Genomic DNA, 16,842 nt, shown 5'->3' with positions numbered 1-16,842 from the left:
TAGCCATACGTGGTGGCGACAATGAATCCGAATCTCTCATTTCCACTCACTCTGCTAATCAGAACCAGTCAAATATTTACCACCAGCAGATGTCGCTACAGAGAGGGCGACGCGAAACCACAAGCACGTGTTCATTGCAACGTCATAATGACGTCAGCTCTAGATCGTCTAGCGTTTCCCACACAAGTCAACATGATAACGCATGCGAACTGGATGACGATTCATTTTTAAGCAAGTAAGAAACACCCATTTACACCCTTTCTAGTTAAGTGGTCACAAATTGGATGTTCGTTTTTACCTTTTTTCTTTTTCCAAATTGATAAAACGATAAAACGGAATGAAAACACAGACACGCCATGGGACTTGGGATTAGGGCCATAACGCGCGCATCAAACATAACTGTAATATGTACCGTAGATGTCCCTGATCTAGCACTTATATTAATACTCGTTGCATCATAACAAAATACACCAAGTGCTACTAAACACATACACAAACCCAGTTTAATAACTGTAGCATCATCAGTCATTTTTAATTAAAGTATGGTGGGGGGAGATGGGACATCTGTTCATTCTATTTTCTTGTCAAATTTGGTAGTAAACAAAGAACATTCAGAGAATTATAAAACCGTAACCTCACGACTTCCGTATACCGTTGCTAATTGTTTAAAACAGGATCAGGATATTTGGATATTATTATGTGCTCACTGTGTCCTATCTTTCCCCGCCATACTATATAATGAAACACGTACTCACACATTCTTTCTGTGTGTGATCTTTTATTTATCCAACTCCGTTCGTCACACTATCTTGAAGGGAACTTTCGGCAGAATGCATCACTATTAACAACACTCAAATACCCTAAACATAATTAGGAATGAAATCCACATATAAATACACATATCGTGTCACAGCAGTTATAAGTGTATTACTGTAAGCATTACATGACATGTCGTTTTAACACAACAAAATTTGAAAAACCAAGTAGTTATATAACTTCATAGGTAACACGATAAAGCGACAGGCCACTAAACCAATCTAATGTTATAGTATGGTGGGGAAAGACGGGACACGTTTTCCCCATTATATTCAAATATTCTTATTGCGTTTAAACAATTGACAATGCCTTTACTGTTTATAACAGCATTGCCACTATTCATTACTACACACAGTATAACTACCATGCAATACCACTATGCCATGCATAAACATAGACAACTTCATTAAACTACATGCATTACAAGCTACATTACTACCACGAAAGATTACAATCATATTGCTATACCATAGCAAACTACATAACTCGCATCTGATGTTCACTACTGCTTGTAAACACTATTGATCAAAACACACAGCAAGTTGCTACAGTGTTGTAAGCGTCTAAAGCGTAACAAACGCCCCAGCAATCGAGTAATTAACGTCTTGACGAAGAACATGTTTCAGGAGAACTTTGGTGTGTTTACATACATAGATTATAAGACGATTTGTTTATTATTGGGGTACTGGGTTCGATACCAGACTCGGTGATATATTAGTGTGAAGTAAGATGGATACCGTTAGCACATATGACCTTATTGTTTTATAATCGTATTTTAAACAACGCATTTTACAGTCGTGAGAATGCGGTTATACAAATCATTATTTCTCATGCAGTTTCTATTCAATCTCTTTACATGACAGGGTAATTGCGCAACAGCAGTTTAAATACTTAGATATTAATCCTATTCTAAAAATATCACCAAACGTCCACGCTTAATCATCTGAATATGATCAAATTAAGAGAAATGAATCTCATTGTGTGGCGGGTTGAATTTAAATTAGGATTGAAAACTCCAAGAGCGCCGAATCAAGGGGTTTATATAAGAGAGTTGAATAATTTATCACCTCCTACTTTACCTTATGCAACGGGGGCCTGTCACTTTGTGTTGCGTCAGAATTATGAGTTCAGGGAACCGGAAGTATTTATTGTTATTCTAGAATACATCCGGTGCCTTGAACTCTTAACTTTGTGACGTATCTGTTCTTGACGTATAACTCGTGTTTTCTGTCTTTTTTGACTGTCGTAACCAACCTTTCGACGCACCATTCAGGTCGCTTTACGCTATGATATATTCAATAATATGCCTGCTAGCAATACTATTCTGCTGTGAGGGTGAAGGGCTCTAAGGTGGCGGGCTATCCAAAGTTGGCCCAACACCCATGCTAGCTTTACGCGTTACAACAAGCGTAACACGACGATGTTTGAAGAAAATTAAAACATTTTTTCTTTTTTCAGTGAAAAAACAAACTTTGGATTTTCTGGAACAAAGGAAGCCACACCACCCCCGCCCTTCTCTCTAAACCAATCACCTTCCGTCATTCGCTGTGGCTGACAATATGAGATCAATTGATGACGTAGAGTCTGACGTCATCATACCGTCAATCGCGTTGCCTGACGTCACGGATCAGTTTTGTAACATCCCGTCCCGGTTTACTAATTATGTAACGACGCCGTCTACGACGAGAAATCTTCAAGCTGATAATCTTTCCGTTCCAATGACATCTTTGTCCTCATCGGACGCGTCTTCCTCCACGTCCGGAGTTAGCGGGTCATCGGATTATTATAGATACGGAGGCAGTGACGATGATGAAAGAATCCCCAACCTCATCCCGACACATGAGAGCAGATCACAACACAGAAGGTCAGAGTCAGGGATTGATGCTTTTAGACGAAGTTCGAGGACCAGGGAAAATTATGACGGTCCCCGGAAATCGAGCCCTAAATCCCCGCCGTCTACAGTTACATGCGTTGCACCATCACACGCCGACACCGCCGACCAGCGACATAGAGTTTCTGCTGAAAAGAGCGGAATATTGCCAGCAAATGTTGATGGTTCAAACTCCAGCGTGATTCGTATTTCCTCACTGTAGCGGCGGGACTTTAGAAGGAACCTTTACGTTTTGCACAAAGTCGGCGAATTTGTTACGCCGCAATTAAACTGTCAAACTAGCCAGGAGAGACACTTCGTGGCGATATATCTTGGACATTGTAGCATTACTAAGATAACCGTCTTCATTTAAGCGTGTGTTGTTTACGCAGTTTTATGGCATAACGTGCAATCATATACTTTAGCTGATGTGTTTTTAAAGCGAGTTGGGCTATTTTCATCTGACGAAACCGGATGATTACTTTTTCTTAATGTTTTTGTTTCGTAGTTTTAGAAGCGTGAAGTTTCAACGGCTATTCTGTGTTACGAAAGGTAATAATAACCACTGTGTTAGAGACCTATATAGACCCGCTGGTAACCTTGATGTCATTGGTTCTGTGCTCGCTGTAAAGTGAATCGGTTTACAATGATGTACTATTGCGTTATAATTAACTTTCGAAAGAAAATTATTCCGGAAATGGTTTTATTTATTTTATTTTGAAATGAAGCTAAGAAAGACGGTGTATAACTTATTAAATATAGGCTCGAAGCTCAATGATGCGACCATTATGGGCGTATGTGTTCAAGACACTTAACAGCAATTGCTCCAACCCAGTGGTGACTGATGGGTTGTCTAAATTGTCAGCCATAAAAAAGCTATTTACCCACGAAGTTACATACGTGGTAACTCGTAAGCCGGCAGTACGAGGTGTACGAAACAGAACATCCGTGGCAATAAACGACGGCCGTTGCCCCGCCATGCAAGGACATCTTGTTAATCACCATCAAGCAAATATACTTCGTTGTTTATTTTATTTTAACACGATTTTCATCTAAACAGAGTGAGTATATTGTTATTTAAAACATATATACTTTGCTCGAAACACACAAATATTGCACGAACAAATTTAGAAAATGTAACGTTCAACACTTATACGCAGCATAGCAAGACAAAATTACGCTATTGAATAAATAAGACGGAATGGAAACACACATTAAAAATGAGCAAGTCAAATTGTACAGTAAATGTGAAGAAACGGCTAACACAGCATAACCAGCAGCATTAGAACAGTTTTTCTCAGTTATTTGATTTCATTATAATCACTTTGCTTTATTTCCATCCAAACATGTTATTGCTGGAACCATTTGGAAGACCTCACGTATATAATACAAATACATATAACAAGAAATAAGCATTACTCGGGTAATGGGCCAACTCTGGTTCAAAACCCAAATTTCCTGTTGTGGCTGGTCTTATTCTTCATTCATATTTAATATATTGTAAACGTGGCAAAGCGTTAAAGTTTATGAACAATGATTGGACCAGATGCATATTCATAGAATGAAAATATTAAATTAAAAATTAAATTTTTAGTTATTTATGCAAAACGCTCTGACATGGAAATCTTATATTGAGAGGTGGATATTGACGTCATCAAAACGAGCTGTCAATCAATTCTTGTTCAATATTTTGCGCTGAAGAGTCGGTTTCGTTTAAATCTAATGATTAGGTTTTGTTATTAAGTTGTGACTACAAAACAAGGTTTGCATTATTTTATAAACTTTGTTTTCTGTGTATTAGGATAATATGAAACATTGAAAATGTGCTCCATCTTTCCCATCCTATACTGGGTAACTCCAAAAAAACAGGAAATACACGTTTTTATAACAGTTGCGCTGCTATGAGATTATTTAAGTAAAACAATGTTAATGTTTTCTGAAGCTATAGTTTGTAAAAAAGATTCGGTCGTACTACTATTATAGTTCAGCCCTCTTACTTTTGTAAACCAAGTACTTTCTTAACCGGTGGCCACCGCCTTGACGCTTTCTCCTCTGTGTTGGCTGTGATTATCACAGCGCTAGTTATCAGTATGGGACCTCCTAATGCTCGAACTAAGGAGTCAATGGTCTCAACGTTGCGGCGTTTTTCTGGGGATAACATTATAAAGGCAAAGATTGTATTTTACGTAATATAAATTTGATTTATATCTTTCGAAAATGATGGTCTTTTTTACATATACGTGTTACCTAGTCATAATTGAAATATGTAGTAACTGGTCAGCAGGTACGAAATGCATGAAACAGTACACGCGTGTTATAACAACTGTCCCACCGTCAAGCGACAACGAAGGCCAAATTAAATAAAACAACGGAACGAGAATAAAGGGACAGTCGTTAAAAACGCCATCATATGAATAAAAAGCATGGGAAAGAGTGGCTGTTAAAAAGCGTCGTCCCACTCGACGAGGCAATACAAGATGTCTTAGATGGATATACTTTACATTGCGCGTACATATGGTGTATTCATGCATCTCATCCTCACTGTAAAGTTATAACATGGGTGTCTTCTTACCACAGCACACGTTATTAACATGTACTTTGTGACGGCTCTTGAAACAAAACATAACCACGAGTATTAATAATAAACAGACCCGCTTACTTGAAGGACTTCGCGACTTCTCAATATTGGTTGCTCCATTATTAGATGAACTATACGAGGTTTTTGTTGTAAGTTTTGAGAATCTTTCTTTAACATTATTTAACAACTTGAACGTGTCTTCGTCTTTATCGTTGTTCTTGTCACAGTCGGCTTTTTCTACGGCGTCGACGAATTTGGAATAATTGATCGTATCCAGTTCGTCTGTTTTAGTAAACCTAAAACCACAAAAGTATACTGTAAAGTAGTAAGTTTGACAGGGATTTTTTAGCAATTAATTGGTTTGTGATCGGTAGAACGGACATTTTGTCTGTATCATACAGCGAGGCAACATCAGGGTTTGTCGTTTAAGTGTCTTCTAAGCAGATATGCGTCAGATATATAGCTGCATTAAGCTTCGAACCTATATTTACTGTATAGTATAGACATGCGCGATAACAGCAAAAAAGTGCACGGTATGGAAATATAAGGTTTTTTTTTCTGGTTTGTCAGCGTGGTCCTAAAACCATAGGATAAAATTACCATTTGGCAATTTTGGTTTGCCTCTTCTGGTTTGGTTTAGCAATTAGTCATCATTTTAGCTTTCACATTACATTATACCTGCATATTGGAGTATGGCTCTTTTTAAAATGGGGTTTCGGGGGTTGGATTATCATTAAACCCCTAATGACGTATAACTATATACCTGATCAAATCGTTTATTTCTTTGAGCGTCATTTCTTTCGCGTGTGACGTCAGCATTTGAGTAACGTCATCTTCCAGCACCAATCCTTCATTACAAAGATCGAGACTTCGAAAGGCTTCCCTTAAAAAAAAGGTTATGAAAGTATAGACGGTATAGATAAGTCAATTTGCATAATAATATTTATTAATACAGGGCTTATGTTTTAACACACACTGTTTTTTTCGAATGCTTTAGTAATTTTTGTTTAGTACGTGAAGTGCCAAATCTGGTCTAAATCTCAGGTCTTCGACAAGGAGCTTACCCACCTAGAATAGAATTTGATATTTAAAATTGTGAATAACTTAACCACTTCGTTTTACACATTGCACTTTCATTTAATTTATCCCCAATAACTTGTTATAACTACCGTCGTTTTTGGCTCACAGTAAGAGACTTATGGAAAAGTAAGATCTCTGTCGTGATTAAAAATCTTATCTTGAAATGTATATCTATATATGGATTCATGCCAGTGAAGTTGGCAAGAAAATCAATTGCATTCATTTCAACCCCGCCTTGCCCATTTCCCATGTAGGTATTATACCGTTAAATCTACTTTGTGTATATGAATGAATAAATGTAACTTATTTATCCCGCGTGGCAGGTAACGACAGTCGTTATAACAGGGGTGTCTTGTTTGATGCACTTGGTGCTTGTTAACGATTTACAAATAACTTTGTCTTAGAGGTATCACGACAATTATACCCCAGCTGCGTAATACTACAACGCATTGGGTAACTGACCCATAATGGCCTAAATCCTAAGACCCATGTCGTGCCACGCAGCTGGACCTCTCCCACGTACGATATAATACTATAACACAATTAAGGTCTCACCTTAATTCTCCGTATTTTCCCTTCTTAAATTGTAAATACTCGATAATCATGCAGAACTCCGTAAAGTCAATCGTCTTGTCTCCGTCTACATCCATAAGGGCGATCACATCTTCAACCTCGGATTCGCTTGGACTAAAACCCAAGGCTCGTAACGCCACGTCCAGGTCCCTGGGTACAGCATATAGGATTTAGGGGAAAATTGCAACTGGTTCAGTCGATTACACTTAGTTCAGTCGATTACAAAAAGAATAAGTCGCATGCATAAAGGCAAAGCGGGCACATAAGGTGTATATGAAGCGGAACATCAGTGTGCCATTACTCTACCATGCGAGGATGAATTTAATTGTTGAATGTATACATACAAAGCACCTATTCTATGATGGTTACCACTAACATACCCACAATGTTTATACAGTATGACGTACAGAGAAACGAATGACGTATTTATAAAGTTAAGAATAAACTGGAACAAACCCGAAAGTAGCAGCCTATATATAAAACTAAAGAACAAAAAACATATTCTGGCCACACTTAAAAGCAACATCAAATATTAATGCAACAGCGTTGCGTGCGAAAGTGTATAATGTTTTATAACATTGTTACATTTTCCGAATTTTTCAAGACACACAAAATACAAGGGAATTGCATTAAAAAGTACTTTGCATATAGATATATAGGAGAATGGAGTTTAATATAAACTATGCACCCAAACCTCAGATTAGGACCTCACCAATATAGAATATAACAAAACGTCTAATTTTATCAATATGCGTAGTGGACCATAAAACGAAATTGCATTTAGTACACCCGCGTGTGTAGTTGGTAGGGTTATAGCAATGAAACATAAGGTGTCAACTAAGTTAAGTTATAGCACAGTGGGGTTAAATAAAATGGATACCGTTAGCACAGAATGTTCCATATTTTCTAATTGTGTTTTTATTAATTAACAATACTCCTTTAGAGTCGCAAAGATACGAGTAAATAATTTTGTAAATATTCTTTGTTTACTACCAAATGGTATAGTACTGTAGGGAAAGATGGGACACCTTTAGCACACATTATTCGAATATCCTGATCGTATTTTAATCAATTAACGACGGCCAATGGGAGTCGTAAGGATACATTTTTATAATTCTTTGAATGTTCTGTGTGTAATACCAAATGGGTCGAGAAAATAGAGTGAAAAGGTGTCCCATCTTCCCCAAACAACTATATGATAAAAGAGATTGAAAACATGGACTATCTTACTATATATTTTATTATTTAAACCCCAAGACTCTAAAAGGGCGGTTGTTAGTTGTTAAAACACTATTGGAAAATATGGAACAGCATGTTCTAATGGGATCCATCTTACCCCACAGATATGTTAGTACCGGTCAATGGCACTTGGTAAATTCCAGAAATCTTGCGTTTGCGCCTAAACCCAACTACGCTGTACATACAGCATGTATATAAGATGGCGGTAAAGCAATGTATAGACTTTCTATATTCAGCTAAGAATTGCGGCGTTATTAAAATATTAAATATTAATGCTATGTCTATGTTCATTCATTTCCCAGTTGAAAGGTTTCAATGCTTCTGTTGTTTAAATTACTTGAATAAAAGCATGCGAATATGATTACATTCATGGTTGATTGTATTCACCTCATGATTGCTGTTAAGTTATAGCATGGGTGTCTTCTTATACACCAGACACACATGGTGTATTCATACAAGTCATGCTCACTGTTAAGTTATAACATAGGTGTCTTCTTTATACACCAGACACGCGTGGTATATTCATGCTTACTGTTATAACTTGGCTGTCTCCTTATACACCTTTATACAATACAAATTACATAATACAACCGGCCAAAAATCATTTTCTAATCACTGGCACTTAATTCCATGTTTTAAACAAACTTACCCCATGTCCATAATCCTGTTGTTATCCACGTCGTAAAACTCAAAGATTTGTCGAAACTCGTCAAGTCTTTCCTTTGAGAATGTGTGACTCCTTGTGTCCATTTCTAATCGTTTCTGACCCGACACAACATTTGGATAATTCCTTCTTCTGCCCGAAGGTGGGCCGGATGCACTTGATCTTGAACGATGTTGTCCTTGCCAGGGCATGTCTCTGTATAGATGTAACGTGTTAACGTGAATCATGTATCGCGGAAGTCTCGCTATACAACGATATACGAAAGACACACAGGCTTGAATAAATTCACTGAATAAATGAACCCCTAATACGAGCTGTAATAAAATTTTAATGCACTACAACGATGTATCTCCGCCTATTATGCTGTCTTAGCTCTGGCAAGCATATGTTTAAAAGGCCTAATTATATACATTAACACTAACAGATCTTACCCCATTACCCACTCCATGAAGTCAATTACATGAACGCTATTACTTCGCCTTGTTGATCTATTGTAGTTCATGGTGGCTTGCTTATACAACTCCAACATAGAAGATATGATCAGTCTGATCCGTCGACCTGTTCTATCTAATTGTTTGCAGTCTGCGCCTCGGCCCTTTTAACAGGAAAGCTAATGAAGCAATTTTAAATTCCAATTACAGAGCGCCGGTGCAATATACTTAATAGAGCGCCCTAGGAGGCTAGTGGCGGTTTTTCGTACTATGTTGCTACCGTACAGCGCATTAGGTCTCTCTCTATCTTTCTCTTGAATTACAGCTATACGCTAATTCTGAATGAAATGGCTTAATTTTAACTGGAATACTGCCGTTTCTCAATCTACTTTATAACCAATGCATCTGTCTGTTAAGAAATACTTCTGCAGATAATTGATACAGGATATATAGTAGAGTGGGGGAAGATGGGACACCTTAAGCGCGCGTATTATCTAATTGTCTTGATCGTGTTTTAAACAATAACAGCGGTATACGGGAGTCGTGAGGATACGCTTTTATAATTCTTTGCATTTTCTTTGTTTACTACCAAATGGGACGAGAAAATAGAATAAAAAGGTGTCCCATCTTCCCCCAACCTACTGTATTGTAGGCCTAGGGTTTTATCGCCACAAATCAGCAGGTAAAATAAACCCTAACTATACACAGGCTACAAACGCATTTTCTATCTCTTATGCTTGCTGAAATTCAAAGGGGTCCTATACACCACCACTTGCAACAGAAAAGCTCAGCTCGTCTTTACAGTACATCTGCTTTGGCAGGACCTCAAAAAAATCTTGTGTAAATTTGATTCCATGGCAAAATACTGCACTAGCTCTATATACATGCGTGATTTTAATAATTAAGACATCTTGATTACTTTGTTTATACAACCAGTCGTACACAGACAAGGTATGAATAATGTATGGGCACCTGTCCGACTCGATCTATAAAGATAAGACATAATCTACAGACCATTAAAATGCTTATTATGCCCCTGCAGGTGCTCTAAATTTAAGGCTGTACACCATCGTAAATATTTAGCAAGGGAAGACGGGACACATTTAGCACATAATATCCAAACATCCTATAATCGTGTTTTAACCAATACAACGTTCGTTTAGATTAGTGAGGATACGGTTATATAATTCTTTAAATATACTTTTTATGTTACTAAATGGGACAAAAAAAGATAAAATATGTCATATCCAAAGTCTATAGAAAACACTTTCTATAAATGTTTTAAAGTAGGCCGCGTGTTATATACGACTGTCGTTTTAGTAATAATTCACTGCTATTATTAATTTATTTCTTTGATATCAATTCGAAGAAACAAATAACGGTTTTTCTTATAATATGGCCAAGAAAACGCAAATGGTAAATTCATATTTGTAACGTATTGTGCCCCGAAAATGCACTTACAAAATCAGTTTTAAATCAAATACTAAATAACTAACAATATTTAAGCAAAAATAGCTGTAAAAAGAGATATAAAGTATAATTAGGTTTGTAGCTGAAATATTAAAAGTGCGTCGACCGGGAGTCGAACCCGGAACTAGTGCTTGGAAGGCACCAATGCTAACCGTTACACCATCGACGCTGACGATAAACCGTGTCGAAAACTCATCTAAAGAACGCATGCAAACGCGTTATACCATTAGTAACTATACTTACAGCATATATATGTACTGTTTTCTTTGGTTATAACATTTGCTTACGCTAATTGTATATACTTTTAAGCGAAGGGGTACATATACGCTATATACGTGTAAAGCGTATACAGTACATACATTTTTAGTCAATTGTATTTCTCTACTGTACAAAAATACCGGTATTTTAATGTTATTAACTACTTACTCCGTTTTGATGCATCCCTTTTACATTTCGCATGAAAAGTCTAACCGCAATACACTATTCTATTCTGTGGAAGTTAGGTCATATGGTAAAGCATACCAGACCTAAATAAGCCGGTATTGGTTCATTACTTCAAATTGCCACACTGTACAGCGATATAGCAAACTCGCTTGAAAAAGCAAAATACAAAAACACGCGGCGAGCCGGTCTCACGCCTAAAACAATCACGAATAAGGCAATAAATTGTATAGCAAACCGTTAAAGGCAGAAGTAATCATCTAAAAAGTCACATAGCCTACGTGGTAACTCGGAAACGGCGACGAGTATGAAACAGAACACCCGTGTTATTACGTCATTGCCCGGCTACTTTACCACATATGCAAATTGCTGGGAATGCTTTTTTGGACAACTTTAGACCGCCAGTTATGGCAGAGTGCAACTTACTTTAACTTTGCGTGGCCAGAAAACGACAGTCGTTATAATATGGGCGTTCATACACCTCTTGCCAGCTATTACGAGTAACTAAGTATACGTTAGTTTGTAGGTGATTATTGTTTAATTTTTTTTATGTGTGGCTAATAATTTGGACAACCCATTTATAGTGACCACTAAATTGCAAACGATCTAACCACTGAGCAACGGCGCTGTAAAGAAGATTCGTAAACAACGTTCAAAAAACCGCCAATCTAATGTCGCAGGTAGATGCGATGTCTCGCGTGCCAGATCTCAGTCAAAACAATAAAGAAAGCGTCAACATCAAACGTCGCTGACGTAATGAACTTGGGACATGCGGTAAGTAACACCAAGGCTAGAGTTTGATCAACCCTATGCTAATAACACGACACCTCAATGTTGGGACAGCGCGGTTTAAAACCCTGGCTTCAGTTTCTTCTGCTTCACTTTAGAAGTTTCGAGTGCGGGCATTCACTATGCCATAAGGAGAATAGAGCAGCATAATCAAACACGCGGTAAAACTGTCAAACTTAGCAAAATTGCGCGCAGGACATTTGGAAAGGCACAAGAGATTGCGTGTTTGACACATGCGTATTTTTATATTATATATAACACTTATTGTATAAAATTCAAAAATGAGCACAGGTTCGGATATATGATCCAAATATAGCATGGTACTTATGCGTTTAAATACAACATTATGTTATATTAATTAAGTAGGTCTAAAAATTTACATTCGGACACAACACCCTCCTACATAATTGTTGATAAGAATATATTACGATCTTACATCACAGAGTCGATGTACGTGTTTGCGGCTCAAACTTTGCGTAAACATGACAACAAAACTACGGTTTCCTATTTTAGCCACAGTGGTAAAACGGTGGCGTCGTGTTAATCACAATTCCCTATAGTGCTGGGTCGGGGAATATTAGGAAAGTTATTAATAGAAAGTTTATACAGCGTGGGAATGTTTAATAGTAATAACTGTAAGCCGGGTATAGCAGGAATATAAAAGTTTTATTGAGTATTTTGGTGTAATGGAGTGAGTATAACATATTCGTATTGTAGTGCATAAGACTCCGGTGTATAAGAAGATACCATGTAATAACTCGACAGTGTATGAAAGCATGAGGTGCATGAATACAGCATACATACATGGTGTTTACTTTAAAGCGACATTGAGCACGACTTTCTTTAAAATAAATCGGATTTGAAAAAGTGTCGGCGGTTAAAAATTTGCCACAGTGTTTGAAATTGGCGTCACAGGCCGATGTAGATTACCTGATTCCGTTTAAATTAAGCTTGTAGCGTTTTACGTCACTTCGTGTAGCGGGCAGAAAACAATGCATTATATATAACAATTACGTATATTGAGCTTTAGGCATTTAGCTTTGGGCTCGTTGGGCCCTAACTTTGATCTGAACAGACACATTTTAAATGGCCTATATATAAGCTGGCGACAACCCGTTAGTAGAGCATATGAATGCTTGGACTATTGAGGGCCTGGGTAGTTATAAATGTTAGGAACTGGCCTGTTTGGAATAAAAAAAAGTAATTTATACCTATATATTTAAAAAATTGGCGTGTTGCAAAAAAAGCACCAGTGTAAACCTTTATAAATGCTGCTTTTAAACAAGGTATATATTTTGAACGATATGTTTTATTGCAGATTTATTTCTAGTCAGCTATTCTAAAATATTTCAAAAACACATTGAGTTTTTAACTTAAACTGTATAGATGGCTTAACTTAATGTAAACAATGTGCAGAGATCGGGTGAAGATTAGGTTTGTATGTACAGACAGCAATACATCCTGCGGCCATCAGTATTAAGATGCTAAGCTCAACTTATAGCCAGTAATGTGGATTGAACGGATGGTAAAGTCCGCTCTATATAAACGCTTCATGTACTGTACAATGTGGAATAACTTATAACTTGTAACTTACTTTTTTATCCTCGCGTGGCCGGAACATGACAGTCGGTATAACGCGGGTGTTTATACACCTCGTACCAACTTACAAGGTAGTATGTATATTACGTAGTTAATAAAGCAAACGCAGGTATAGCGGTTAGTACAGATTATAACATCAGTAGTTGCTATGCCCACAGTCGTATTGCTGAAACTATTGCAGTATGCGAATGAGCACTTTTAGTTATAGTTTGACTATTTATACGGCTTCGTTGACTTACCGTTAAATGTACCAGTTTAACACTTCGTTGACTTACCGTTAAATGTACCAGTTTGTCTATTTTCATATACATCTTTTTCCATGCAGGGGTCAATACACTATAAGGCAGGTTATAATGCTGTCCATTCCTATTTATATATTGTCAATTCTGACACTTCAATCACCATTCAATCATTTGCTAGTTAATGGCGACCCAACTTCCCCACTTGCTACAAATGATGCTGCAGCTAACGAAGCTGCTTCGTGCGCTATGAGAGTCGGACGAAACTGTGACGACGATGGGTCATGTCGGTACAAAGTAAACGTTCCTTCATTTGATATAGTTGGTGAATTCGCCCAGATGTTCAGTGCCAACCGTGGGGGTGGTAACTTCGCGGCAGAATGCTCAAGGCTGGGAATGAACCTTGAAATCATCCGAGACAACCAAGCAGCTTGGGTTAGAAGAAGCCAAGGCTTGCTATCGAATGTTACTAAAGACTTGACCAGGCTGGAAGTTGGGTTTACTGAAAAAATGACGGCTCTTTCGAATAGCGTACGCGTATTGGAGACTAAAACAACTCAAACGCTGACAGCGATTAATAGAACAATGATTAGTGCGGCGAATGACCATGAAAGCGACAATGAAGACGAAGACTCGATCGCGCTTCTAGTAAGAATGGGAAAGCTCACAACGCCAAGACCAAAGTCAAGGATTGAAGTTGAAAGAAACGAACAAAAGCAATCCAACTTTGAACAAAGGATTTTGGAATTGCAAGAATCATTGCAGCAAACATTGAAGGGAATGGAAAGCAAACTGATAGCGAGGATTGAACAGATATCAGCAGCTTGTTCTGGAGGACGGACATCAGATACAGGTGTAATGTCTATGCTATTATAATTAGGCTGTATAGTAATAATTAGTGCGGCGGGGGATATTAAACCGAGATAGATATTTTTTTAAATTTCCCAAGTTTATTGTTGTCATATCATATAACCTAACGGTACGCACGTACATAGGATATAAGCCGACTGGTCCTCTATGCGCTCCTAAAACGTAATGTAAGAAACCACAATTTACTGATACTATATTATATACGGGGCAGATCCTTGTTCAAAAACATAGGATTTCTGCCATATTTGACCCATTACTTTATTAACACCAAGACTACCTTATATACGACCGATATACTTCCCAATGATATACTTGTTTTATGTTTACAGTTGACGACCAACCGGATACGGAGGAGGCTTTATCTACGCCAGCTGTTGATGAGGTATATATATATAGTGGGGTGGGGGAAGATGGGACACCTTTAGCACAAAATATATAAATATCCTGGTCGTGTTTTAAACAATTAACAACGGTCTATGAAAGTCGAGAGAACAAGGTTTTATAATTCCTCGAATGTTCTTTGTTTACTACCAAAATGTAGGAGAAAATAGAATGAAAAGGTGTCCCGTCTTCCCCCATCCTACTATATACTCAACTTATGTTATTGTAACGGGGTATAACTAAGCCTGTAAGAATTCTATAAAATATTAAAATTCCAAAAATAAACAAAATCTGTTAGTTGTTGTTTGTAAATTTAACTTTACTATTCAGGGCGCCGTTGAAAGTAGTAAAGGACCACAGATGATGTTGTGTAGAACGTGCTGTGAGCGCGTCTCTTTCGCCGAGTATACGAGATCACAAGAGAATGACGACGATGCGGAAGAGGTGGGATATTATAACAATATATATTGTACTTGAACGCATGTTTTATACCTAGAGAAAAATATCCCCAAAAAGCAATCAGGCACAAGGTTACGTATGTTGCATTCCATAAGCGGGAACGATGTGTATAAAACAGAACCTGTTTTATAACGACTGCTACATTGCCCACCACGCGAGGATAAATATGTTTCGTTCATACATTTGCATAACTTATCCCGTGTGTTAAACTTTAGGCGGAAGAAGACGTCACACGAACAGTGGAAACTACCGACCGGGTTACTGGAGTAGAGCAAGTCTATACGGAAGACGAGACGCAAGGTATAAGTTTGTGCTAAAGCCATGAATTTTATAGTAGGTGGGAGATAACCTGTATATTTATTTCCTATCACGAGCTTTAATATTTTAGAGACCAGATCGACCACAAGAAGTCAAGTGACGTCATCACGATCTGACGTCACGCACGAGAATAATGACGCCATGTTTACGTCAACAACCGTCACCCACGCAGTTGAAGTTACGCAACCTAACTATATATACAGTGAAGGGTCTGGTGTGAACATTAGAGATGGATATGCTACGAACGAAACAGAGGGTATGGAATTTACAAGTAGAATATTGAGAGCTACAAATCCAACCCCCGTACAAGATGGCCAGACTGAAAGTAAGTTTTATACCTCATTCTCATTGTCTACATATAGGCGTCTTACGTGCCAGGCACAATTTATGTATCCAAGTCATGTAGGCTGTACCCACCATGCTCGCTGGGTAGTTATAAAATGGTTGTCTTTTTATACGCCAGACACACATGATGCTGTATTCATAGTTTATACACCTCATACTCGCTGTCGAGTTACTCAAATTAAGATCATAAAATACCGACTCAGGTCTACCATACGACTGTGCTGAATTATACGCAAGAGGTGTACGTCAAAGTGGTGTTTATGACATCAGGCCAGGTACCAAAGTAACGTGGACAGTATATTGCGATATGGACACTGACGGTGGAGGGTGGACCATGTTACAAAGAAGGTAGAATATTAAATAACTTTGTTTACAAATTATGAATGATTGAATAACTATCAACGACAGCCAGATAACACGTAAACTTCGTTGGTCTGAGACCGTGGAACAGTGGTTAGCACAGGGGGGAGTTCGAGGCTCGACATTGCAACCATTGTAGGCGTATGTGTGTGCCTTTTTAAGACGTTTAAACACGGCACGAAGTTATACTTGGTAACTCGTAAGCGAGCACGAAGTGTAAGAAACAAAACATTACCCGTATTATAACTATTATGTCATATAACGTCATACATTACGTCACAGAATAGACGGTATCGTCAACTTTTCTAAAGGTTGGAAAT

General features: G+C 37.8%; 3 protein-coding genes and 1 non-coding gene across 4 annotated transcripts in view; 2 read left to right on the top strand and 2 right to left on the bottom strand.

Annotated features, from left to right (window-relative positions):
• The window catches only part of LOC100185178 (potassium voltage-gated channel protein Shal), a gene marked incomplete in the record, with an annotated part of 25,307 nt that extends 21,923 nt beyond the window's left edge, over positions 1-3,384 (top strand). Inside the window, 1 exon segment of the mRNA XM_026837658.1 lies at positions 3,022-3,384.
• A 903-nt stretch (positions 3,385-4,287) lies between these two features.
• LOC100175372 (calcium-dependent protein kinase 9-like) lies at positions 4,288-11,661 on the bottom strand. The gene is made up of 8 exons (XM_009863973.3): positions 11,148-11,661; positions 9,252-9,415; positions 8,806-9,015; positions 6,900-7,067; positions 6,028-6,147; positions 5,346-5,560; positions 4,684-4,834; positions 4,288-4,405 (listed from the first exon to the last, which is right to left on the bottom strand). Exons 1-8 carry the CDS (start codon positions 11,178-11,180, stop codon positions 4,369-4,371), a joined length of 1,098 nt encoding a protein of 365 aa, XP_009862275.3. The 5' UTR covers positions 11,181-11,661; the 3' UTR covers positions 4,288-4,368.
• Positions 10,819-10,890, bottom strand: trnag-ucc. Its single transcript has one exon. It is a non-coding gene; the product is annotated as a tRNA-Gly (tRNA).
• Positions 11,662-13,898: 2,237 nt separating the features above from the next.
• Positions 13,899-16,842, top strand: part of fibrn (fibrinogen-like protein) — a 7,325-nt gene continuing 4,381 nt past the window's right edge. Inside the window, 6 exon segments of the mRNA NM_001032433.1 lie at positions 13,899-14,642; positions 14,989-15,041; positions 15,371-15,484; positions 15,715-15,799; positions 15,888-16,142; positions 16,366-16,510. Coding sequence (NP_001027605.1) covers positions 13,904-14,642; positions 14,989-15,041; positions 15,371-15,484; positions 15,715-15,799; positions 15,888-16,142; positions 16,366-16,510 — 1,391 coding nt within the window. The 5' untranslated portion in view covers positions 13,899-13,903.

Source organism: Ciona intestinalis, chromosome 1, assembly GCF_000224145.3.
Source record: "Ciona intestinalis chromosome 1, KH, whole genome shotgun sequence".
NCBI classification, from domain to species: domain Eukaryota; kingdom Metazoa; phylum Chordata; class Ascidiacea; order Phlebobranchia; family Cionidae; genus Ciona; species Ciona intestinalis.
This window is presented reverse-complemented; position numbering and strand designations above follow the sequence as displayed.

Coding starts and splice junctions, on each gene's coding strand:
- LOC100175372 (XM_009863973.3), bottom strand. CDS start 11,180: ATGCGAAATGTAAAAGGGATGCATCAAAACGGA. Junction 9,416..11,147: donor AAGGGATGCATCAAAACGGA/GTAAGTAGTTAA, acceptor TCCTGTTAAAAG/GGCCGAGGCGCAGACTGCAA. Junction 4,406..4,683: donor AAAGTACTTGGTTTACAAAA/GTAAGAGGGCTG, acceptor CCTAATCATTAG/ATTTAAACGAAACCGACTCT.